Below are 21,126 nucleotides of genomic sequence, written 5' to 3'. Positions count from 1 at the left end.
GGGGGCTTTGACACGAACCATTTCAACAGGGCAGCGGGAGCAAATGTCAAACGGAAAGAACGAAGGGGCGGACTGTGTTCTCTAGTTGACGGCGCTGCCCACGCCCGGCTCAGCGCAGCCGCACGGCGGGCCCGACCCCGCCCCCGACCCCGCCCCGCCCCACCCCGCCCCCGCGCGGTCTGACCTGCGGAAGGTCCGAGCCGGGCGCCCGCTGCTCCCGCTCCCACGACGCGGCCAGCGCCGGACGAGCGCGGCCCCGCCCCTGCGCCTGCGCGTCTCGGGGTCGCTCACCGGCCCGGGGTGGGGGGGTCGGCGCCCGCGTCCCCGCCCGACGCCCTCCCTCCCGCGGCCGCGGGTCCCCTCGGTCCGTCCCGGAAGCCGCGCGGGAGAGCGGTGCGCCGCGGAAGGCGTCCGTGTCCGTGTCCGTTTCCGTTTCCGCTGCAGGCCCGGCGCGGCCCGTTTGTGCCGCGGCCGCGGGAGCAGCCGCGGGGGCCCGTGTCCCTGCCGGACGGCGTACGGGTGCCGGGCGGGCGCCCCCGGAAGTCGGCGCGCCATTGGGAGGCCCGCAGCGGCTGCTCGGTGCCCTTGCTGCCGGCGGCTGCGTCTCGGTCGCGCCCGGAGCCGGGCCGGGCGGGGGCGGACGGCCGAGCGCCCGCGGGAAGTCCTCGCCGGCGGGATGTGGCGACTGCGGCGGGCCGCCGTGGCCTGGTAAGTGCGGGCTCCCGCCCGGGAAGCCGCGCCGCGTCCCCGCCGCCTCCGGCCTGCGCCCGGGGCTTGGAGGCCGCGTCGTGCCGGAGCCCGCGCTGGGCTGACCGCCCCCCCCGCCCCGGGGACCCCGGCCCCTCCGCGCCTCGCGTCCCTGCCGCCGCCGCGCCCCGCCCCGCCCCCGCCGCCGCCCCCGCCGCCGCCCCCGCCGCCGCGGCAGGTGCCCGGGCTCCTCTCCCTGCGTCTGCCCGAGCCAGCCCGGGGGACCTCGCGGGCGGCGGCCCCGCTGCACCGCGGCCCTCGGCGCCGAGCGGGGACCTGGCTGCGCCGTGCTGCCCGGGCCTGCCCTGGTCCTGAGCATGAAAAAAAAAAAAAAAAAAAGAAAGAAACCCTTTTTCTTTGCACCTTGCATTAGGATGCAAACGTGCACACCGTCGCACTCCCATCACCGCTACCTCCGCGCGGGCCGCGTCTCTGCCGCCGGCGCTTGCAGGCTTCCCCGTCGCGGCGGCCTCCCGCGCGTGCCTGTGCAGCCGGGGAGCTCGGCAGGGCCTGCCTTTCCGGAATCCGCCTCCCGCCGCCTGCCTGGAACTTCTTTCGGAAGCTTGTTTAAGGGATGCTTGAGGGATGCAGGTAACTTACGCTTTGCATAGGGAGTGGAGTGCATTTTTTTTGGTTTTTTTTTTTTTTTTAATGAAGGTTCGTTTGAGTCGGAATCTGGAACCGGGCGACCTCCAATAGTCGTAGTCAGAATGATTGCATGATTATTGTTATTGTTTTTTTGTTTTGTTTTGTTTTTAAGATTTTATTTATTTATTCATGGTAGAGAGAGAGAGACGCAGGCAGAGGGAGAAGCAGGCTCCGTGCTGGGAGCCTGATGTGGGACTGGATCCCGGGACCCCCAGGGTCACGACCCGGGATGAAGGCAGATGCTGCACCACTGAGCCACTGAGGCTGCCCAGCATAATTATTTGTCATTTTATGGAATTTGAGTTTATTTCTTTCTTCTTTTTTTTTTAAAGATTTTATTTATTTATTCATGGTAGAGAGAGAGAGAGGGAGAAGCAGGCTCCGTGCTGGGAGCCGGACGTGAGACTCGATCCCAGGACCCCGGGGTCACGCCCTGGGCTGAAGGCAGATGCTGCACCACTGAGCCACTGAGGCTGCCCAGCATAATTATTTGTCATTTTATGAAATTTGAGTTTATTTATTTCTTTTTTTTTAAAGATTTTATTTATTCATGGTAGAGAGAGAGAGAGAGAAAGAGGGAGAAGCAGGCTCCACACACAGAGCCCTACGTGGGACTGGATCCCGGGACCCCAGGGTCACGCCCTGGGCTGACGGCAGATGCTCCACCACTGAGCCACTGAGGCTGCCCAGCATAATTATTTGTCATTTTATAGAATTTGAGTTTCTTTTCTTTTCTTTCTTTTTTTTAAAGATTTTATTTATTCATGAGAGACACAGAGAGACAGGCAGGACAGAGGCAGAGGGAGAAGCAGGCTCCCTGCAGGGAACCTGACGTGTGACTCAAACCCGGGTCTCCAGGATCAGGCCCTGGGCCAAAGGTGGCACTAAACCGCTGAGCCACCGGGGCTGCCCTAAATTTGAGTTTCTGAGTAAAGCCACAGCCCTTGATACTGCAGTAAATTATTATTATTATTATTATTACTTTTTACCTTTTTATTTCTACCCCTCACTGTTTCCTGGAGAGACATCATGTAGTTTTACTTAAATAAAAAGGGAAGAGACTTTGCAGGAAATAGCACACTTCATTGGAACAATTGAGATATGGAGGAAAACTTTTAAGATTTGAGCTTAACAACAGACTGATCAGTACCTGGTACTCGTCTATTCAGGTGGGTGCCGTTGGGCTAAATCGTTGATGTTACCAGGGACCCCATAGAGTCATAGCCTGGAAGTGTTTCTGTGCACAGCGCAGTCCGGCTACTGCAGAAGTAGAGATGTGGAAGGTCAGGAGCCTCAAGCTCCGGAATTTGTCCTTTGCTGTGTTTCTTCCGTATGTTTGCTATGAAGGAGTACATTTAGAGTCCTGTTCTCAGACGTGTTGGGTCAAAACAGTTTTTGACATGTAAGGAGATCAGTGACTAACATTCATTTAGGTGCAATAACTATTTGTGTGAATATGTTGAAAAAAAGAATTCGTATTAGGCAATGGTGTATAGGTCAAGAGTTGGTAGAGGACAGAGAGCACGTGAGTCTGGGAGTGACGGGGCGGTGGTTTGCTGTGCATCACACTGATTTTTAGTTTGGCCAAGTATAGAAGTCTATATTGCAAATCCTCTTCCTTCAGAACGGTAAAGGCATTGCTACATTCCCCCCCCCCCCCCCCCAGCATCCTTTGTTACTAATACAGACCCTCAGGACAATCTGATGTTTGTGTGTTTGTAGGTATCCTGTTTTTCTCTGCATGGAAGCTTTCAGGGTCTTGGCCTTATCTTTAATTTCTCGAGGCTCTGTCCAGGTGTGGTCCCCCCCACTTCCACCTTCACCCCAAATCTGGCTTGTTACTCAGTGGGGCTTTCTGTTAAAGAGATATTTTTCTTCAGTTCTGGGAAGTTTTTCTTACTTATTTTCTTCCTTTCACTTTTCCTCTTCTTTTTGTTTTTAGACTCCTGTTAGACAGAACTGGTCTTCTCAGATTGATCCTGTATGTCCATGATTTGCAAAATACAATCTGTACTTCTCATATGGGTTTTTTTTTTAAAGTAAGCATGTGTCATAATATGTGTATATACACACTTATTCTTAAATTATATATGGTATCTCTGTACTACATCGTAATTCTACCCTAACATAATTTGAAGAATAAGATACAAAAAAAAAAAACAAAACTTTTTTTTTTTAAGTACTTTTTTTTAGAAGCTTTGGTACTTTGTTCCTGAGTCCCAGAGAGTCATTTTATGTATCCTATGGAATGCATTCCACACACATCCCCACTTTGGATACCACTTCCCTGAGTCACGTAAATTTTTTCCTCACGGTTTCTACCATTTTTCTTTATGTTCTAAGTTCCCAAGAATTTCCTCAGTACATTTTCTAGTGTTGCTATTCATTTTGTTAATCGACAATTACAGCTTTAATTTCTTTGCATTCCTTTTTAACATTTATTAAACTCTTAAAGACATGTTTAATTAAAAAAAAATTGTATTAGAATCTTAGCAACAGGACTACTTGGGGCTGGAGTTTATCTGTTTGAATATATATATGTATTTAATATATACATTTTTTCTTTAATAAAAGCAAACAACTTTTTGCTATAGGTAGCAAAAAGGGATAGAGAGCTATTCGTTGATACATTAGTAGAATTTAGTGTAGTTAATGTTGAAATGACATTTACTGAGCACTGACTCTATGTCATTGCTGGGTTCTCTCACTTTTTGTTTTGTTTTGTTTTGGCTCTTCTCCCCAATAACATATGTTCATCCAGCAAATGTATTAACTGTCTACTACTTGTGAAGCACCGGACTAGGCTTTAGAAATACAAGGATAAGCAAGACAGACAAGACTCCACTGGCCTTATGAAGGTTTCAGTTTATGGTAGAGACAAATATTAATCCAATCATTACACTATTACATAAATCCAATCATTACACTATTACATAATACCAATTTTATGTGCATTGAACAAAAAGTATGGGGGAGCTAAGAACTGTAGCAGGGCCCTCGAATTAGCATGTTGGTTCCGGGAGAGGAGGGAATGCAGAGGTGAACCCATTTGTGAGTAACGGGAGTTAAGTAGGTAGAAGAGTCTGTGCAAGCACAGTGGGTATCAAGGCCCTGAGTGAGGAGGGTAGGAGGAGACACTGAGGAGGTTTATGCAGGTGAGTGACAGCGATCAGATTTACATTTCAGGAGAGTGGCCTGGTCGTGCTGCGGAAAACACCTCAGTTGAGACTGTTCCAGCATCCAGGTAAGGAACGGGGGTAGAGAAGATGGAAGAAATCAAAGATTCAGGATGGATGTTGCAGGTACAAGTAACAGCACTTGAGGATGAGGAAGGTTTCAAGGATGAGCCCCAAGTTGGTGGCTTATGCGCCTGGACAGGTATTTGTGCCATTTCCCGGGGGTGGGGGGAGGCAGAAAGATACCATGGATTTGGACACTTTTTTGCTATCTAAGGAGTGACGTTCAGTAGGCAGTTGGACACAAGGATCTGGAACTTAACCATTTGTATTAGACATACAAGTTTTGAGAAACCTGGGTATGTAGATGTTCATTGAGGAAATGGGCATGGATAAGATTGTCCAGGAAGAGTGGGAGGATGAGAAATGACTTTACTTCTAGTCCCATGAACTCCCAACATTTTATTTTAAGATTTTATTTATCTATTCATGAGAGACAGAGACAGAGAGAGAGAGAGAGAGACAGAGAGAGAGGCAGAGACACAGGCAGAGCGGGGAGCAGGCTCCATGCAGGGAGCCCGACGTGGGACTTGATCTCGGGTCTCCAGGATCACGCCCTGGGCTGAAGACGGCGCTAAACCGCTGAGCCACCGGGGCTGCCCAACTCCCAACATTTAAAAAGTAGTTGGGGAGGGGCATCTGGGTGGCTCAGTTGGTTGAGCATCTGACTCTTGATTTCCAGTGGGGTGGAGATCTCCTGGTCCTAGGATCAAGGCCCTATTGGGCTCCTCACTCGCTCAGGAGTCGGCTTGGGATTCTCTCTCACCCTCTGCCCCACCCTCCATGCTGTGGGCTCTCTTTCTGTCTCTTTTTCTCTCTTAAAAAAAAAAAAAAAGGTAGCTGGGGAGGAGCTGCCTGAAAAAGAGTGGCCAGTGAGTAGGAGTAAAGCTAGCTGCTGCCAGTGTAGAGGGAGTTCCAAGGAGGGGGTGTCAGATACTGCTGAGAGAGAAAAAATGAGAATTGAAAAAACACACGCCCATTGGAAGGCGTCAGGGCACTCAGTAAGGGCTGTTTCACTGAAGTGATACAAACAGAAATCAGGTTGGTTTGGCTTTTAATAGAATAGCGAGAGCAGGGAACCAGGGCTTTTTTTTCTTTTTTTTTTTTTTTTGTCTCTTTAAATAGAGAGATACTTGACTAGTGAGTCCTGAAAAGGCAGGAAGAATTCAGGGGAAATGGAGGAAGATTTGCCTTTGAAGGGAGGAGGAGTACTTACTGTAACCTGGGTGGGGGGGCTAGAGGAGGGTGGGTGCAGACGCCATGGGGAGGCAACGGTGCGTCTCCTTCTAATGCTTCCATTTTCTCTGGAGAATGGTAGGCAGTGTGGGGAGACGTGGGAGCGTGGAGGAGGGTGGAGAGCATCTGAAACGGTCCTGGCAGAAGGGGGAAGGGTGAGCTGATAAAGTTAGATTGTCGGGTGTCCCTGGGGGGCCAGGTGAGATGTCTGTCCGTCCAGCGGCTGCAGCTCTCCCCAGCAGTGCTTCGTTCCCTTGCTGCAGCCATAGATGATAGTTAGGGTCATCTAGGATTTGCATTTTGCCAGACAAGTGTGACAAAAAGCCAGAGGGCAAGTGACTTTACGGTATCTGCAAAAGAGTCATTGCAACTATGAATCGGGGAACTTAGAAGGTGGCTAAGTGGGCAGGTAGGGAGATAGAGACTGACAGGTAGAGGAAGGTAGAAGTGTCCCTGACTTGGTGGTTCCAGTGGGCTCAGAGGCGGCGTAGGGAAGGCGAGGTGGCCTGACAGGGTACTCGAATTAGAGATCACGGACAGGAGCTCTGGTGCAGCTCTTACCCCATTTTAACAGATTGAAAAACTGAGGCTGTGGAGGTCGTAATATCTCTTGGTTGCAGAGAGGTAAGCCGTGAAACGATAAAGGAACCAAAGTTCATCCGGCTCAAGACACTGAGCGGCTGTCGGGACGGAGCTGAACGACCTTTGAGCTGCATGTCGTGGAGCCGTGGGCTCCCCCCCCACCCCGATCTGGCCCTTGCTCGGTTTCTGTCCCTGGGTGGTAGCGTTGGTGCCCGCCGAAAGCTCAGGAGTGCCCCGTCCTCCTTGCCCTCGTGCCCATGTCTGCCCCCGTCCGTCCTCGAGCCGCCACCTCCCTCCAGCACCTTCCTTGCCCCTGCGCAGCTGATGCAGAGTGCCTCGTCGCTGCCCCGATCGCCAGGAGCGCACGGCGCCGGCCGTGGGCACTCAGTCCTCCCAGTTCCCGAGGCCGAGCTCCTGGATGCAGGTGCCGGCGTCGTGGGGTCTGGTGACGACTTGCGTCCTGGTCCATAGCGGGGCAACTTCGTGTCCTCCGTGACACGCAGGGAGAGAGCTGTGCTGCTCGCCTCCGTACCCGGGCGCAGGCCCAGCCCGGGGCTCCGCGTCCATGACCCACGGAAAGCACACTACCCCCCACGCCTTACCGCCAGATACGTCATGTTGGGAGTTAGGCTTCCGTATATAGATTTGGGTGAGACACATGTTCAGGTTGTAGCACGTGGCCCTTAGTATCTTCTTTTATTACTGCTTAATTAATCTTACTCAAAAACTTTCAGCCAGGGGCCTTATATATTCGTGATTTTTCCTTAACTTGGGCTAGCTCAGGACCCCGAAACCTAGGGGACAGGCCAAAGAAGAGCTATTCTAAATTGCTGGAATTTTTTTTTTCCTTAAAGATTTTATTTATTTATTCATGAGAGACACACAGAGAGAGAGAGAGGTGGAGACACAGGGGGAGAAGCAGGCTCCATGCAGGGAGCCCGACGTGGGACTCGATCCCGGGACTCCAGGATCACACCCTGGGTCAAAGGCAGGCGCTAAACCACTGCGCCACCCAGGGATCCCCAAGTTGTTGGAATTTTTGTGCTTAAAAGCAGGTTTGCGTTCACTTTGTTTCTGATTTTACTGACAGTGAATAGCAGTTAATAAATGAAGTCTCCGCCCTTTTTCTTTTTCAGCTTCAATTCCCTGGATCGGGATTGTAGCCCACAGATAGCAAACGGGAGGGCAGGCTCTGCAGTCCCACTGCCTGAGTTTGAATCCTTGTATCAGTGTAGACGTGGGCAGGTTACTTATGTGTGCGTGCCCCCTTCCCCTCGTTGGTAGAATGGAGGGAGTACGAGGGTCTTCATTGTAGGACTTTGAGCAGGACTCAAGGAGGCGGCCCACGCTGCAGCAGGGTCTGGGGCACGTGCTAAATGCCCTCGAGATGTGAGGTGTGCTAGGACACCAGGTTGGGCACATGCACACGTGTGTGTTTTCTCTTGGGATATTGCTCTTCTTCTGCCGTTTCCTTTGCACTGTTGCCCAGTCTCATCTTGGTCGCATGCTCCTTCTCTTTTTCAGTGAGGTGTGCCACTCCTTAGTGAAACGTAGCTCTGGAGTCCAAGGAACTTTACCGCTACAAAAACTGCATCTGGTTTCACGAAGTATTTATCATTCTCATCATCCTACCTTAAAGCTTCAAAGACCCCAATTCAGGACATCATTTCATCAGTTCTCTTCTTTAACTAACCTTCCATTACGTAAATTGAAACTTTCTCCAATTAAATATGGCTACCAGCCACGCAGGAATTTTTGGCCAGCCAGATTAGCTGCAAGACTCTTAAAACTGCGGTATCTCATCCTAGGATCTGCTGTTGGCGGTGGCTATACAGCCAAAAAGGTGAGTCTGATTTCCCCTCTTCTTTCGGTTATTTTAGCATGATTATTTGAAGATTTTATAGCACAAATCCCTTTTCTTTAAGTACAGTAGAAGGTAATTAGATGTTTAAGAATGTCTTGTGTATCTCTACCGTGTATATATTGTTTCAATGGTGCTAATAGGGAAATGCTCTTTGCATGTTGGTTATATTTACAGATGATGAGAACGGCCTAGTGGAAGGAGCACTGGGCTGGGGTGCGGTCACCGGGATCTGATTTTCAGCGTGCCACTTAGTAGCTCAGACAGGAAAGTAGGTGGCATGCCAGCACTCCCACTCTGTGGCCGCTTCAGGAGCAAAGGCAACGTGTCCTGACCCCTAGTTTGCCTTCTATTCCACAGTATTGTTGAAAGCCAAATCATGAAACCTGTTTGAAATAAGACTATCTTCTGAATTTTTACACTTTCTGTATTTCATAAAGGAAGATTTACATATTGTATATGCTTGCCTGCTAATTTATTTTTAGAAGAGCTGAGGCTACTTTGTTTCTAAAATTTTTTAACATAATGCATCGTTCTTAACAGATCAGCGTGTTTTGATTAGATAAACTAAGGTGGTTTTTCTTTATTTTTGTTTGAGATTCAGAACATTTGATCGGCACACTTTCTTTTCTTTTAGACTTTTGATCAGTGGAAAGATATGATACCTGACCTGAGTGACTATAAATGGATTGTGCCTGACATTGTATGGGAGATTGACGAGTATATCGATTTAGGTTTGTATAATCAACATTAAAACGCGTTTCTTGTTTGTGTCTTTGGGAAATAGAAATAGTGTTATTGAGATAGTTTCTTCACTCATGAGCTTACTATGTAGCAGTTTTATTTGAATGATTAAAGTAATAGAGTATCCCCCCAAAAAAAATTGGTAGGAAAAAGAAAATAACACCCTCGCCCATCACTCTCACATAGCCGCCATTATCCTTATGGACATTTTCTTTTAATTGTAGCTAGTCTGTGTGTGTGGTTAACATTTTAGTTTCCTTTTTAAAAATTATATAGCCATAGTGAACACACACTTTGGTTTCTTATCTTTTGCTACCTAACAAATTTGTCAGCTAAACAGCCTTGCGAGACGTCACTTTCAGTGTTGTATGCTGTTACCCAGGACAGATGCACTGTGACCCCCCTAACTGGCTAACTAGATCCCTTGGTTACTTCTACTTTTTGTAACCAGGTCCCTAAATGCCTGCTAGTGTGCGTAGTAATTTCTCCCCATAGACAGTCACTGTTCTCCTCGTTCTGTAACAGGTATGTGAGAAAAAAAATGTATTTGATAGTTCTGATTGCCAAGATTAAGTTGTGATTTAAGTAAATTTTTTTTGAGTGAAATTATTTTCCTCAGTCTCTTTTTTTAGACTTTCCTAAAACTTTAGTGTGTATGGGAGTGGAATTAATCTATGTACTTCAGTGATATCATTTTCCCAAAGATAAAACCGTGCTGCATTGACAGAGGAACCTGCCGGAATTTGCAGCACTCCTTCAGTATTTTTCTGATGTTCGTGAGGAGAGCCTTTTACCTTGATGAATTTGCGAGTGCCGCAGTGTGGGCGTGAAGGTCTGGATCCTGAAGCTGGACTGGCCAGGCTTGAAGCCTGACTCCCCACTTTGCTCTGTGTGCACATCCAGATACTTAACCTCAGTGCCTCAGTTCCTCACCCTGTAAAGTGGAGTTGATGATAACTTTTTTGTAGGGTTGCTATGAAGGTTGAGCTGGTGAATGCTTTTTACAGCACTTAGAATAATAGCTGACACATATTCCTATTTTGAGAATATTTGTGCTTTGGTCTTCTGCAGAGAAAATTAAGAAAAGCTCATCCTAATTCAGAAGATACTGTAAAGCTGTACCAAACTTTGACAAAATTATTGAGTGTTTGTAATCAAAACTACGTACCTTGACCATTTTATAAATAAAGCTAGCAAAAATAAAACCACAGCTTGCCTTAGGCTCTTAGTTATTTCCAAATAGTAACAAGTGTGAATTTTCTGAGAGTCTGTGAAAGGACAGACAAAAGTATTGGAATTCTGTTTTTGAACTTGGACTGAGTTTTCATTACTTTCTTTGAGTTTGAGCCAGGTGTGACAAGAGGCATTTCTCTCTTTTTTTTTTCTTTTTTTTGATTCTTGGCCTCTTTGTTGTGACTTTCTCCTTAAAAATACTTCTGATTCCAATACAGTGTTAATATAGTGCTTCTGAGTCCAGGCATTTAACTTATAGATCAAAAGTGTCCATATAAGGCAGACATTTGATGAGTCTTTTTAAACAAATTTCATGGCTTATGGAATATTCTTAGAGCTAGGCATTGTTTTAAATACATGTAGCAGTTGTATTTTAACTTTATACATGATGATTATTTAAATTTTATCATTGTTTTAATAGTGAAATTCTTATTTTGTGAATTTTTTTTTCCATCTTCTCCAGAGAAAATTAGAAAAGCACTTCCTAATTCAGAGGACCTTGCAAAATTGGCACCTGACTTTGATAAGATTGTCGAGAGCCTCAGCTTATTGAAGGACTTTTTCACCACAGGTAAGGAAGATCCTGTTTGATTTCACTTAAAGTTTCAGAAACCCCAGAGGAAAAATACTGAGATGTATTCATGTGTTGATTCCTATCTTTTAAGTGAAAACATTTAATACAAATGAAAAACAGATTTTTGAAAGAAGCGTGCACAAAGTTTTGTTGCTCAGTGGTTTTAAATTTTGGTTAGTGCAACAAAATGAAAATTTGTAAGAGCATGAACATGCCTGGCTTTAGTCAGTGAGGGGAAAAAAATATCTCTTGTTCCTGACAGGTAGATGAGACTTCCTATGTGCTTGCTTTTCATAATTGCTTAGAACCAATTTGGTGATTTTAAAACAAATTTAACTATGATGGACAATAATGAGTAGAATATACTGAGGTTAATCTGGCATATTTGCCCAATTCATGCCCCATCATTATATAACTCTGAGATCTCAGACGTATTTGTTTGCTCATTCCTGTCAAATTTTACATTTCTATTTCCCCTTTTGCTGATTTTTCACAGGTCACAAATTGGTTAGTGAAGTCATAGGAGCTTCTGACCTACTTCTCTTGTTAGGTGTGTAAACAGACATTTTTGCTGACCTTAACATGCCTTTTAAATGCTGCTAATAAACTAGTTGCAAATAAAATTGCAGACCAAATTTATGCTGCTTATGCTGAATTTTAAAACTCCAGAACAATATTGGGCAAATTCCTTATCGTACAGGTGAAAATAATCATTTTGCAGTAAAACTAAAATTCCTAAATACGTATCTATAATTAAAACTATTAGAAAGTTTGCTTAACCAAAATACTTTCTTAAAATTGATATGATTATTTCTGATAATTGAAATGAAAAGTAATTTTAGTTTGTCTCATCTGTCCTGTCACAGTTGATATTTAAATTTATCTTGTTACTATGTAGTCTGTAATGGCAGTGGTAAATGGCTGAACTGTAAGTACTCTCATGGAAGATAATCCTTATCAAAGATTGTCTTTTTTTTAAATTGTAATTTTCAGTGATATTTTAAACATGTCCTATAATATTTAAAAGGTTTTTTTTTTTGCATAAGTTACCAATATATTCCTTAAAATAAGAATAGCTTTTAATTTTCAAAAAAGTGATTTTTGCTCTAAAAATCATTTGCCTTTAAATTAACTAGACATAAGTTGAATTTGGGCCGTTGGCAGTGATGGAGAATTTAAAGGACTGCATATTTATCTTTAAGGTTCACCTGGAGAAACAGCATTTAGAGCAACAGATCACGGATCTGAAAGTGACAAGCATTATAGAAAGGTAAGTATAAAGGAGAATTCTTCACATAGGTAGTCTTGAAAGAGAAAACAGTTTTTACCTACCTGGAAGATTTGAAAACAGTAACATCTGAGGAGCAAATATAAAAGCATCTAAGTAGAGGTATTTTTAATCTTGGTGCAAAGTGGAGATACTATGTGACAGTTCTTGGAGAGCCCATTTCCTTCAAATGTGTTCTGTAAAATATTAGTTAGAAGGATTGTTTTCAACAAAGGGCATTATTGTTTAATATGTATAGGAAAAGCTGATTAAGTAAAACAAGCAGGCTTTTCTTTTCCCTAGGACTTCTCAGACCTTAATATACTTGTATACATTGTGAATCCCAGGAGAAGTCAAAGTGTACAGAGTTGTCCAGATTTATTTAGCAACATAACCCTTTTTCCATGAAATATATTCTAGGGACTGATGTTTCATGGCATACACTTAGGGAAAATATTAAGGGACTAGGAAATGGGTTATTAGGGAATAAATTGAACCTGTTACATTAATAGTGAACAGTTATATATGAACTTATTTCAGTTATGTCAATTTCAATATTTGTGTTAAAATTCATACGAAAGTTTTGGGAGAATTGCTGATTTAAAATAACATATGCATTGCTCTTTATTTATATTCATATGTTAACCTGACATTCTCTTAGTCTTCATTTTATTCATCTTTTGGAATTGGTAGCATAACTGATTCCTTGAAAGTTTTTCTGAAAAAAAAAATCTGGACAAATAGATACATGAAAAATACTCCATGAACATTTTAAAATTAAATGTGGAGTATATAGCTTTTATATTGAAGGTTATTACGGTTTTTATAAACTGAAGGGAAATAATTTATGTTTATTTAGAAAGTGGAAAGAAAATAATTCCTATGCACAAATTTCCATCTGTCTCCTGTCCTTTAACTTTGAACTTTTACGTGATATTCCAGGTTTAAATTCTAGTATTTCAAAAGACTTTCCTCTGGCCTTTTAACTAGATCTTTTGGAGAAAACATTTTAAAATATGTGTGCATATGTGTGCATGTGTGTAAGTGTATTTGCCTTTTAACTTGATCTTGTTTGATACCTTTTCCATTGACATTTTAACCAAAGGGGTGCTCATGCTACTGAGGAGAAAAATTTGAATAGCAATTAGCCTATTATGCAAAGCTTATTTTGAGGCAAGGCCTTGGCCCTTAATGCAGGTAGACTTAATGTGCGGAGAAAAGCTCATCTCATGAGGGAGAAGGAAACTCTCCTGCAGGATTAGTAGTGTGGTTTTCGAGCGACAAGATGTCTTGTTGCCTAGATCAGTTAGGGAGGTCGGCATCTCTGCTGTTCTCTGGTATGGCCTAGGATTACTCTGGCGAGTGAAAAACCTGTTTCAGGGTCTAACTCAGATAATCTCCTTAAAATCCTGCTAAGATGCTTAATGAATAATTGGTAAGTGATCAGGAGCATTGCAGTACAGGAGAATGGATACCTGGGAATATAATCACATTCTCAGATGTTATTTTACATAATAGACATAAAAGTAAATTTATTGGTTTGTTTTATAATTTACTTTGCTTGGAGGTAAATGTCCTCATCTACTATTTCCTTATAACTTTCATAATTTATGATGATTATCTTTCTCATTAAAAACTCAGCAATTACTGTTACTAAATCTGGAGTTGTAATTAAGCTGCTTTCATTACAGTCTAAATTAGATTGTAACAAATGCTAGTATAAGAATTTACAGGAATAGTATTTCCAGCCTCAACTAGTGGTTTTAAATTCTGTTACTGTGCTACATTTCGTGTTTCAAGGCTTGGCTCTTACCTGTAAATACTCTAACTTGCGAGAGCCCCAGATCGGAAATGCTTTTCAGAGTTTGAAGCAATCATGCCTTAACTTAATGGTTGTCAGGTTTGTACCAAAATTTCTGGCCAGACTTATGCTAGAAATAGAAAAGTAAAGGTGAATCTGATTTTTAAAAAATAGTAATAAATTAAAAACATTTCTCTAACTAGAATTAAAAAGAGATTTGTCCTTTCTAATAAAAGAACACAGGGGTACCTGGATGGCTCGGTCTGTTGAGCATCTGACTCTTGGTTTTGACTTGGGTCATGATCTTCCCATCTGATGATGGAGGCTTGCTTTAGGTTCCCGGTTCAGCAGGGAGTCAGCTTCCCCTCTGCCCCATCCCCTGCTCATGCCGGGGAGCTCTTGCACTTGTGCATGTTTGTGGTCACTCTCTCTCACCCCCTCCCCCACTTCTCTCCCTCTAAAATAAATAAGTAAATTAAAAAAAAACACACACACATCTGGAGAAGTGCTGGCAAATAGAGGCACAATTAGGACCTTTCAAAGTGAACTGAAGTGAAAATGACGGAGTTGAGAAAGCATAAATGTTAGACTGACCTGAGTTGGACAGAGTGGATAATACAATGAACTGATTACCTATTCTGGAGTCCCTAGAATTTTGGGTACTCTGGAAAGTTGTAACTGAGGTCTACAAAATGTCTACAAAAAGCTCTAAAAGCATATATTTCTGAATAATGCTGCTCAGGCTAACTAAATATCAAGTTTCTTTGATTTTACTTAGATTTATATCCATTCGGTTTATGGACAGTAGTTATTTACATCATGTTGACCAGAAGTTCTGATAATACTTTCAATAAATTTAAAAAATGGAAAAATATTGAAACCACTTTTCAGTAAATGCTGTTAATCAAATTTTAAAATTTGTATCCACTGAAGAAAAATATTAGAAAGAGCCCTTGATGTGAACTGAATAAAATCCTTGAGACCTGGAGACTTTCAGAACCACCTGAAGACAAATTGAGAATTGAAGTAATAAGTCTATTTTAGTGAATAATCTGTAAATCTGCAGATTTCTGTATATCAATCATGACACAGATAGGTGACAAGACAACTTAGTGAATCTCCGTTAGGATTCAGTAAGATTGTCTGTTCTAGTGAAAACTAATTTGCTAAATGAGACGTTTTATTATCTGTGCTTTTGTTTTCTCATCTTTCTGATTGGTCATAAACATCTCACAGAAGTAAGCAGCATGGTTATTCTGAAGGTTACAAGCACATTTATAACTTATAGAAGATATTTGAAGGATCTTTTAAAAGTCCAAATCATGAAGAGTAATATTACTGTTTTAAGTATAATTATTAGACAATAATTAATGTTTTTCCTTTTCACACGTTATTCTAATTCTTAATTTTGTGGCTTTACTTCTCTTGTATCTTCCAGCTGAAATTTTTCTTCCCTTTTCTGTCAGATTTCTTCTTATTTTTCAAGCCTCACACTATTGTCCCCTTCATAAAGCCTTCTGACTATTTTAGTACCATTAATTATACTCTTAGCACTGAAAAGCTGCCAGCTGAAATATTATTTATTTTGGCTTGCATTCTTTCTATCATGAAATCTCTTTCCTCAGAACACCTGGGATAATACTATACTGTTGGCAAAACTGATTGATTTAACACAGTAAAAGAGAGGCTAATTGAAATAAATTTCATCAATGCCAGCAAGTAGGCCACAAATTTTATATGTCTCTTCACTGTGATCACATGTGAATTTCTGCTGATCTTTGATATTTGGCAACTACTGAGGAGAATGAGAATGTGAAAGTAGGGCAGCCTGGGTGGCTCAGCGGTTTAGTGCCACCTTCTGCCCAGGGCGCGATCCTGGAGACCTGGGATCGAGTCCCACATCGGGCTCCCTGCGTGGAGCCTGCTTCTCCCTCTGCCTGTGTCTCTGCCTCTCTCTCTCTCTCTCTCTCTCTCATAAATAAATAAATTAAAAAAAAAAAAAAAAGAAGGATGTGTGAAAAGTAGTACCTACGCTTCGTGTTCTAAACTGTAATGAAGCAGAGTTGCTTAAGTACGATTTACGTTTCTGGGATTCCTCATGCAACAAATAATGTTGTAACTGGCAAAATGAAATTCCCACGACCAACATCATGGAGTCACCACAGATCAGTAAACTTAAGTTTCCTGAACAGCTAACTGGCAACTGTACTAGGTTAGAATCTTAGCCGGGAAGCCAACCCACTTAACGTCTTTGGGTGTAGTAGTTGGGAAGCAGAGGGATCCGAGAAGAGAAGAGGGAAGATCTGCATGGAGAAAAGTAGAATGGCAAAATAGGCAATCTTATCTTATTCCTTTATAAGCACACTGTACTTTCATGTCATTTAAGAAACATTAAGTATATATACATAATACTGTTTTTTGGAAAAAATTTAGAAGGGATTTGGTAGGAATTGGGACAATGATAATAACTATTGGTAGATTGATATGTTCATCTCTTAAGATTATCAGTTGTAGAAATTATCCAAGTAGTAAAATTGGAAATGATATTTCTGAACAGAAGCAGGTTAAATAATCCAAATGGAAAGACATATTTCCTTCTGATACCCACTAATAAACATTTTTCTGTTGACCATAAATACTTTGAGCAAAGTTATGTATTACTAGGAGGGGAAAAATTTTAAAAAATAGTTATTTTTAGCTAATCAAATAGAATTATTCAAATTTTGAAAACTAGTTTAATGCCAACAGTATTTTTTGAATGGGAGAGGAAGGAAGTCTCCAATTTCATGAAGTTCTTTTCTGGACCCAAGTTACTTTTAAAATTAATACGGCACCAGTTGTCACACTCTTCCTTAAAGGGCTAGGTAGTGAATATTTTAGCTTTGTAGGCCCTAAGGTCTCTGTGGACTACTCAGCCCGCCCATCCTCTTAGTAATTCAGATATGCCTTCGGATATATTGTAGTATTACCATTTTCTCCTTTGAAATGTGGAGTAAACTTGATGGAGTCAGGGCCACTTTGTAAATAGACCATCTTGCCAACAGGATGGTGTTGGTACAGACTTTGTAGTCACTCAGATCCTGCCCCTCCTGCTTCCTGAGCTATGTGACCTTGTTTGGACAAGATCATACTCTGAGTTGCTGATTTCCTCTTCTGTAAAAGGGGGAATTCCTACTTGATAGGGTTGTTTTGAAAATTGTGTATAGCCCTTTAGCACAAGATCTGCACATCATAAAACTGAACAAATATTGGCTATGAGGGTGATGATGATGATTATTACCTTACATTTTTAATTACTGAGTAAGTTAATTGCCTATTAACATTATTTGATTCATTTCCTCCCCTTAATTTCTGTGGAGTCTGTTCTGGGGATTATGAAAAATGGGAAAATAGTTTATGGGGCTGATGTATAGCTTATTTACAGAATACACATTTTTTTTTAGAAACCCAAATTTGGATATATTTTTTTGGGGGTAAAGATTTTATTTATTTGAGGTAGAGTGAGCGAGCGAGCGAGAGAGCACACAAGCTGGGAGTCAGAAGGAAAGGGAAAAGCAGGGTCTCCACTGAGCTGGAAGCCTGATGTGGGGTTTGATCCCAGGACCTTGGGATCATGACCTGAGATGAAGGCAGACACTTAACTGACTAAGCCACCCAGGCACCCACCGATTTGGATTTTATACTAGAAACTAGACGTGCATCATTAGGTAAAAATAGGTCAGGTCACAGTTTGATTCATTCAAAGAACAAACATGTGCCAAGCCCTACTTTAAGTGTCAGCTGTAACACATCTCAAATGTCAGGGCTTATTCTAGGTGCTAGGTGTGTGAATAAACAGAATAAGGGCCTAGTTCTGCTTTGAGTTTTTAAAATGCTGTTGCAAATACAGTATTTTAAATGTACTCCCATACGAATGACTTCTAGTTTTAAAATTATTTATAATCTTTCCTTTCAAACTCTAACTTTCAGGTTTTTGCATTTTCAGCTGATATTTTGGTTTTTGGAGTTATGCCTGATTTCTTGGTCTAACATACAATTTTTTAAAAATCTGACAATACTGTAGAAATACCATTAGACTGTGAGAGTTGTGGTGTGAAATTGACAATAACTAGCTGTTTAGAGAGTGTATCATCTGTAGTTCACAATAACTTGTTATTTACAATTATGTTTTATATATAATGTATGCGATTTTAACATAATTACATGCTGTTTCTCGAGGGAAAAATGTCTGAGCTTGGGAAAATATTTATTGAACAAAATGTATTTTGTCCATTTAAGGAATGTGTCTTGTACAGTAGTCACATTTCTTTCCCTTCTTATTCTACATGGCCTTAGCTCAAAAATTACAGTTAGGGTGAGATTTGATGCCCAAAATTGAATAAAAGGTAACCTCCTTTAGTCATGTAGTATAGTGTAAATAGTTTTTTCTGTGTCTAATTCTTGTTTTCTTCCTACTTTTTTCAGGAGGTAACAGTTAATTTCAACTATCTTCACATAGCAGTGCTTCAGTAACAGACTTGGAAGGAAAGTGAGGTGTCACTAGAAAGAGGGTGTTTGCTTATAATGTAATAGATTATTAAGTATTTACTGTACAATTTGTATATAGATACAAGCAATAGATTAGGGAAGGGTGTTTAACTCAAAAGTAAAAAGGAATCCTGTGCCTGATAGACTAGCACAGTTAAGAAATGTGGAATATTTGCTCACTGCTTTGATGTTATAAATGAGAGTACTGGTGATATGTTAATTAAAGCACAGGTACGCGGCTATGCAAGCCAGCACAAGAAACCTTTAAAAGGGTGTTGTTTTGAGATATCTAAACACTGGATATGAGAAGTAACTGTAGTAAATAACTAATAAAAATAAGTTGGATTACTCTTCTTTCTGCTTTATGAAAAACAATGATATAAAAAATGAAAAAGTGACAGATATTAGGGGAATGATGAGGACAGTGAGAGTAGTCAGTTGACATTGTCTTTCTTTGATAGATCTATCTATTGCCATAAAATTACTCACAAGATCTACCTTATGGATAACCACAGGTTTTTATAAATGTGTTTTGTGCTGTTGAATTTGGAAACAGATGATGACAGTTCAGTTATGTTACCTATCATGTTGATGTTCTCTCACTTGTCATACAGAAATATCAACTAGTTTCATCCTTTGATTTATAGTAAGTCAGTTTCATTATTGTTGGCATAGCCTAATGTATTAAATCTAAGAATCAGACAAAAATCTCACAAATTATATGCTAATACTTGCCCTTAATTTAAGATGCTTTAGTATTATATTGGCTTTTCTGTTTGTATTTACTTCTTTTAAGGAAAACTTTTATTTATAGAAGTCTTTGGGTTATAAAAGTAAATTATTAAGCCTCTACATGAGTCTGTTAATTAAAATTTGAATGTAACGTTAACCAGCATTTTAGGAAACTTTTAGTTTTTTAGTTGTCTTATATAAAATACAATGTTTTAGGCAATAATTTTAAAAAGCTCTGAAGCTATTTGAAACTGCCAATTTAGATTATTTTAATGAGTATTAGTTTTCCTAGCTCTTTCTATAATGTGGTAAAATTTGAGCCCATTGTTCACCCAGAACATTGTTCTTGTGCAGATTTAAATAGTGACCTCTTTCGTTAGAATGTTACCTCTTCTAGGGTGCCTAATTGAAAAAAATATTAAGCTTGTATCATTGTCAATTCTTAGTTGTCTTTTCTCCCACATCTCCTGAGATTTGTCATCTAATAGGCCAGCAATTACAAATACTGTGCAATTACACGTATTGAAAATTACACGTACCATGCCACATGTGAATACATTATGATAAAAATTGCACCAGTTAACATTTCATGATTATTAATGAAATGAATTTTAAACATAGGAATAGTGATTGTGTTGTACATAGATCCAAACTAGGTTTTGTTTCATTTTAAATTTTCATGATAACTGTATTACCTCCAAATCTCAGTTATGTTCTTTTAGAGTGCTTTTGCTTTAGTAATTGATACATTCTTCTGTTTGTAGAGGCCATTTTTAAACTGAATATCAAAACAGCTCATAAAAAGTGAAAACTCAAACTACTTTTATGCTGTATAAAGTTAAAACGATGCCCCAACATTGTCTTTTAATTTGCAAAAAAGAGAATCCTAAATTTTTGTCAGATAAGCTTATTGTGTAAGCATGTAGAATATATGAATTAATGTAAAGCCATAATTAACTTGATGCTTGGAAACTTAATGGTTTTGAGGAGCTCTAATCCTTAACTGAAGTCATTAGGTATCAAGGAAAAAATACTTAATAATAATTATTAGATAAGCTATTACGTATACCCCATTCAGTCTTGTGAAAATTATGGTTGAGAATTAAAAGATTTTTTTCCCCCTTTTGTATCAAGCCAGGAGCATACATTAGTTCCTGTTGGCTATTCAAAAGTAAGGTTTCAAGTAATAAGTTGTTAACTACAATGCCACTTCCCTCGAGGATTCCAGTTAGTCTAGGTTTTACTGTAATTTAATATGTATCTGGCTCGTTTTAGTCAGCAGACAGAATCATTGCTTTTCACTTTTTAAACTCTGCTGTTTTATATTTCTGAGGCATCTGATTTTACTGAGGGGAAAATGGAAATGTGGTATGAGCCCTATTACATAGTGGCTCTAAAGGTACATAGACACGTTTCCATTTTTGTTATAAGCTATCCATTCCTCCCTGACTTACATCTTTTCCTTGCTTGTGCCCTTTGGTTTAACATTGTTCTCCTCCCCGATTTTCCTCTTCTCCTCATTGTAAACTCACGGCAGGGTCTGCTTGGTGAGCTCATTCTCTTACAACAGCAAATTCAAGAGCATGAAGAGGAAGCCCGCAGAGCCGCTGGCCAATATAGCACGAGCTATGCCCAACAGAAGCGCAAGGTGATGGATGGTTTAAGGGGGCTACTGATGTGTTCACACTAATCAGCCATTTCTACCAAGATCATGTCACCTTAATCCATTCATGGACTTTAGTTATGAAAAATTATTTTTGACAGTAAAAATATGAAAGATATATAATACAAATATGTAACTTTGTTGGAGTGGATAAGTAAACCCAAAATATTAAAAAAGGGATTTATATTCTGAACCTGAGATTCCCTGTGAGGGTCCATGGATTTGTATTTGGAGAAGAATCCTGAATTGTGGTTTGCTTGATCTGGTTATTGTAT

At 41.2% G+C, this 21,126-nt stretch overlaps 1 protein-coding gene and 1 long non-coding RNA gene across 29 annotated transcripts in view; one reads left to right on the top strand and one right to left on the bottom strand.

Moving 5' to 3' along the window:
* LOC144293624 (uncharacterized) overlaps nucleotides 1-391 on the bottom strand; it is a 29,143-nt gene extending 28,752 nt beyond the window's left edge. For 7 of the 19 annotated variants that reach the window (XR_013360804.1, XR_013360806.1, XR_013360802.1 and 4 more), the window contains exon 1: nucleotides 185-391. This is a non-coding gene — a long non-coding RNA (uncharacterized LOC144293624). The remainder of the gene's footprint in view (nucleotides 1-184) is intronic. The other 12 variants (XR_013360798.1, XR_013360803.1, XR_013360795.1 and 9 more) reach the window with 6 other exon arrangements.
* A 160-nt stretch (nucleotides 392-551) lies between these two features.
* OPA1 (OPA1 mitochondrial dynamin like GTPase) overlaps nucleotides 552-21,126 on the top strand; it is an 86,366-nt gene continuing 65,791 nt past the window's right edge. The window contains exons 1-9 of one of the 10 annotated variants that reach the window (XM_077864542.1): nucleotides 571-708; nucleotides 1,121-1,338; nucleotides 4,582-4,639; nucleotides 7,974-8,292; nucleotides 8,948-9,044; nucleotides 10,751-10,858; nucleotides 11,358-11,411; nucleotides 12,064-12,132; nucleotides 20,724-20,836. In XM_077864542.1, coding sequence (XP_077720668.1) covers nucleotides 677-708; nucleotides 1,121-1,338; nucleotides 4,582-4,639; nucleotides 7,974-8,292; nucleotides 8,948-9,044; nucleotides 10,751-10,858; nucleotides 11,358-11,411; nucleotides 12,064-12,132; nucleotides 20,724-20,836 — 1,068 coding nt within the window. In that variant the 5' untranslated portion in view covers nucleotides 571-676. Of the gene's footprint in view, nucleotides 709-1,120; nucleotides 1,339-4,581; nucleotides 4,640-7,973; nucleotides 8,293-8,947; nucleotides 9,045-10,750; nucleotides 10,859-11,357; nucleotides 11,412-12,063; nucleotides 12,133-20,723; nucleotides 20,837-21,126 lie in introns of those variants that run through there. The other 9 variants (XM_077864543.1, XM_077864544.1, XM_077864545.1 and 6 more) reach the window with 9 other exon arrangements.

The sequence above is a fragment of the Canis aureus genome, chromosome 22 (genome assembly GCF_053574225.1).
Source record: "Canis aureus isolate CA01 chromosome 22, VMU_Caureus_v.1.0, whole genome shotgun sequence".
NCBI classification, from domain to species: Eukaryota; Metazoa; Chordata; class Mammalia; order Carnivora; family Canidae; genus Canis; species Canis aureus.
The sequence above is the reverse complement of the archived record's forward strand: the minus strand, read 5'-3'. Positions and strand labels throughout refer to the sequence as shown.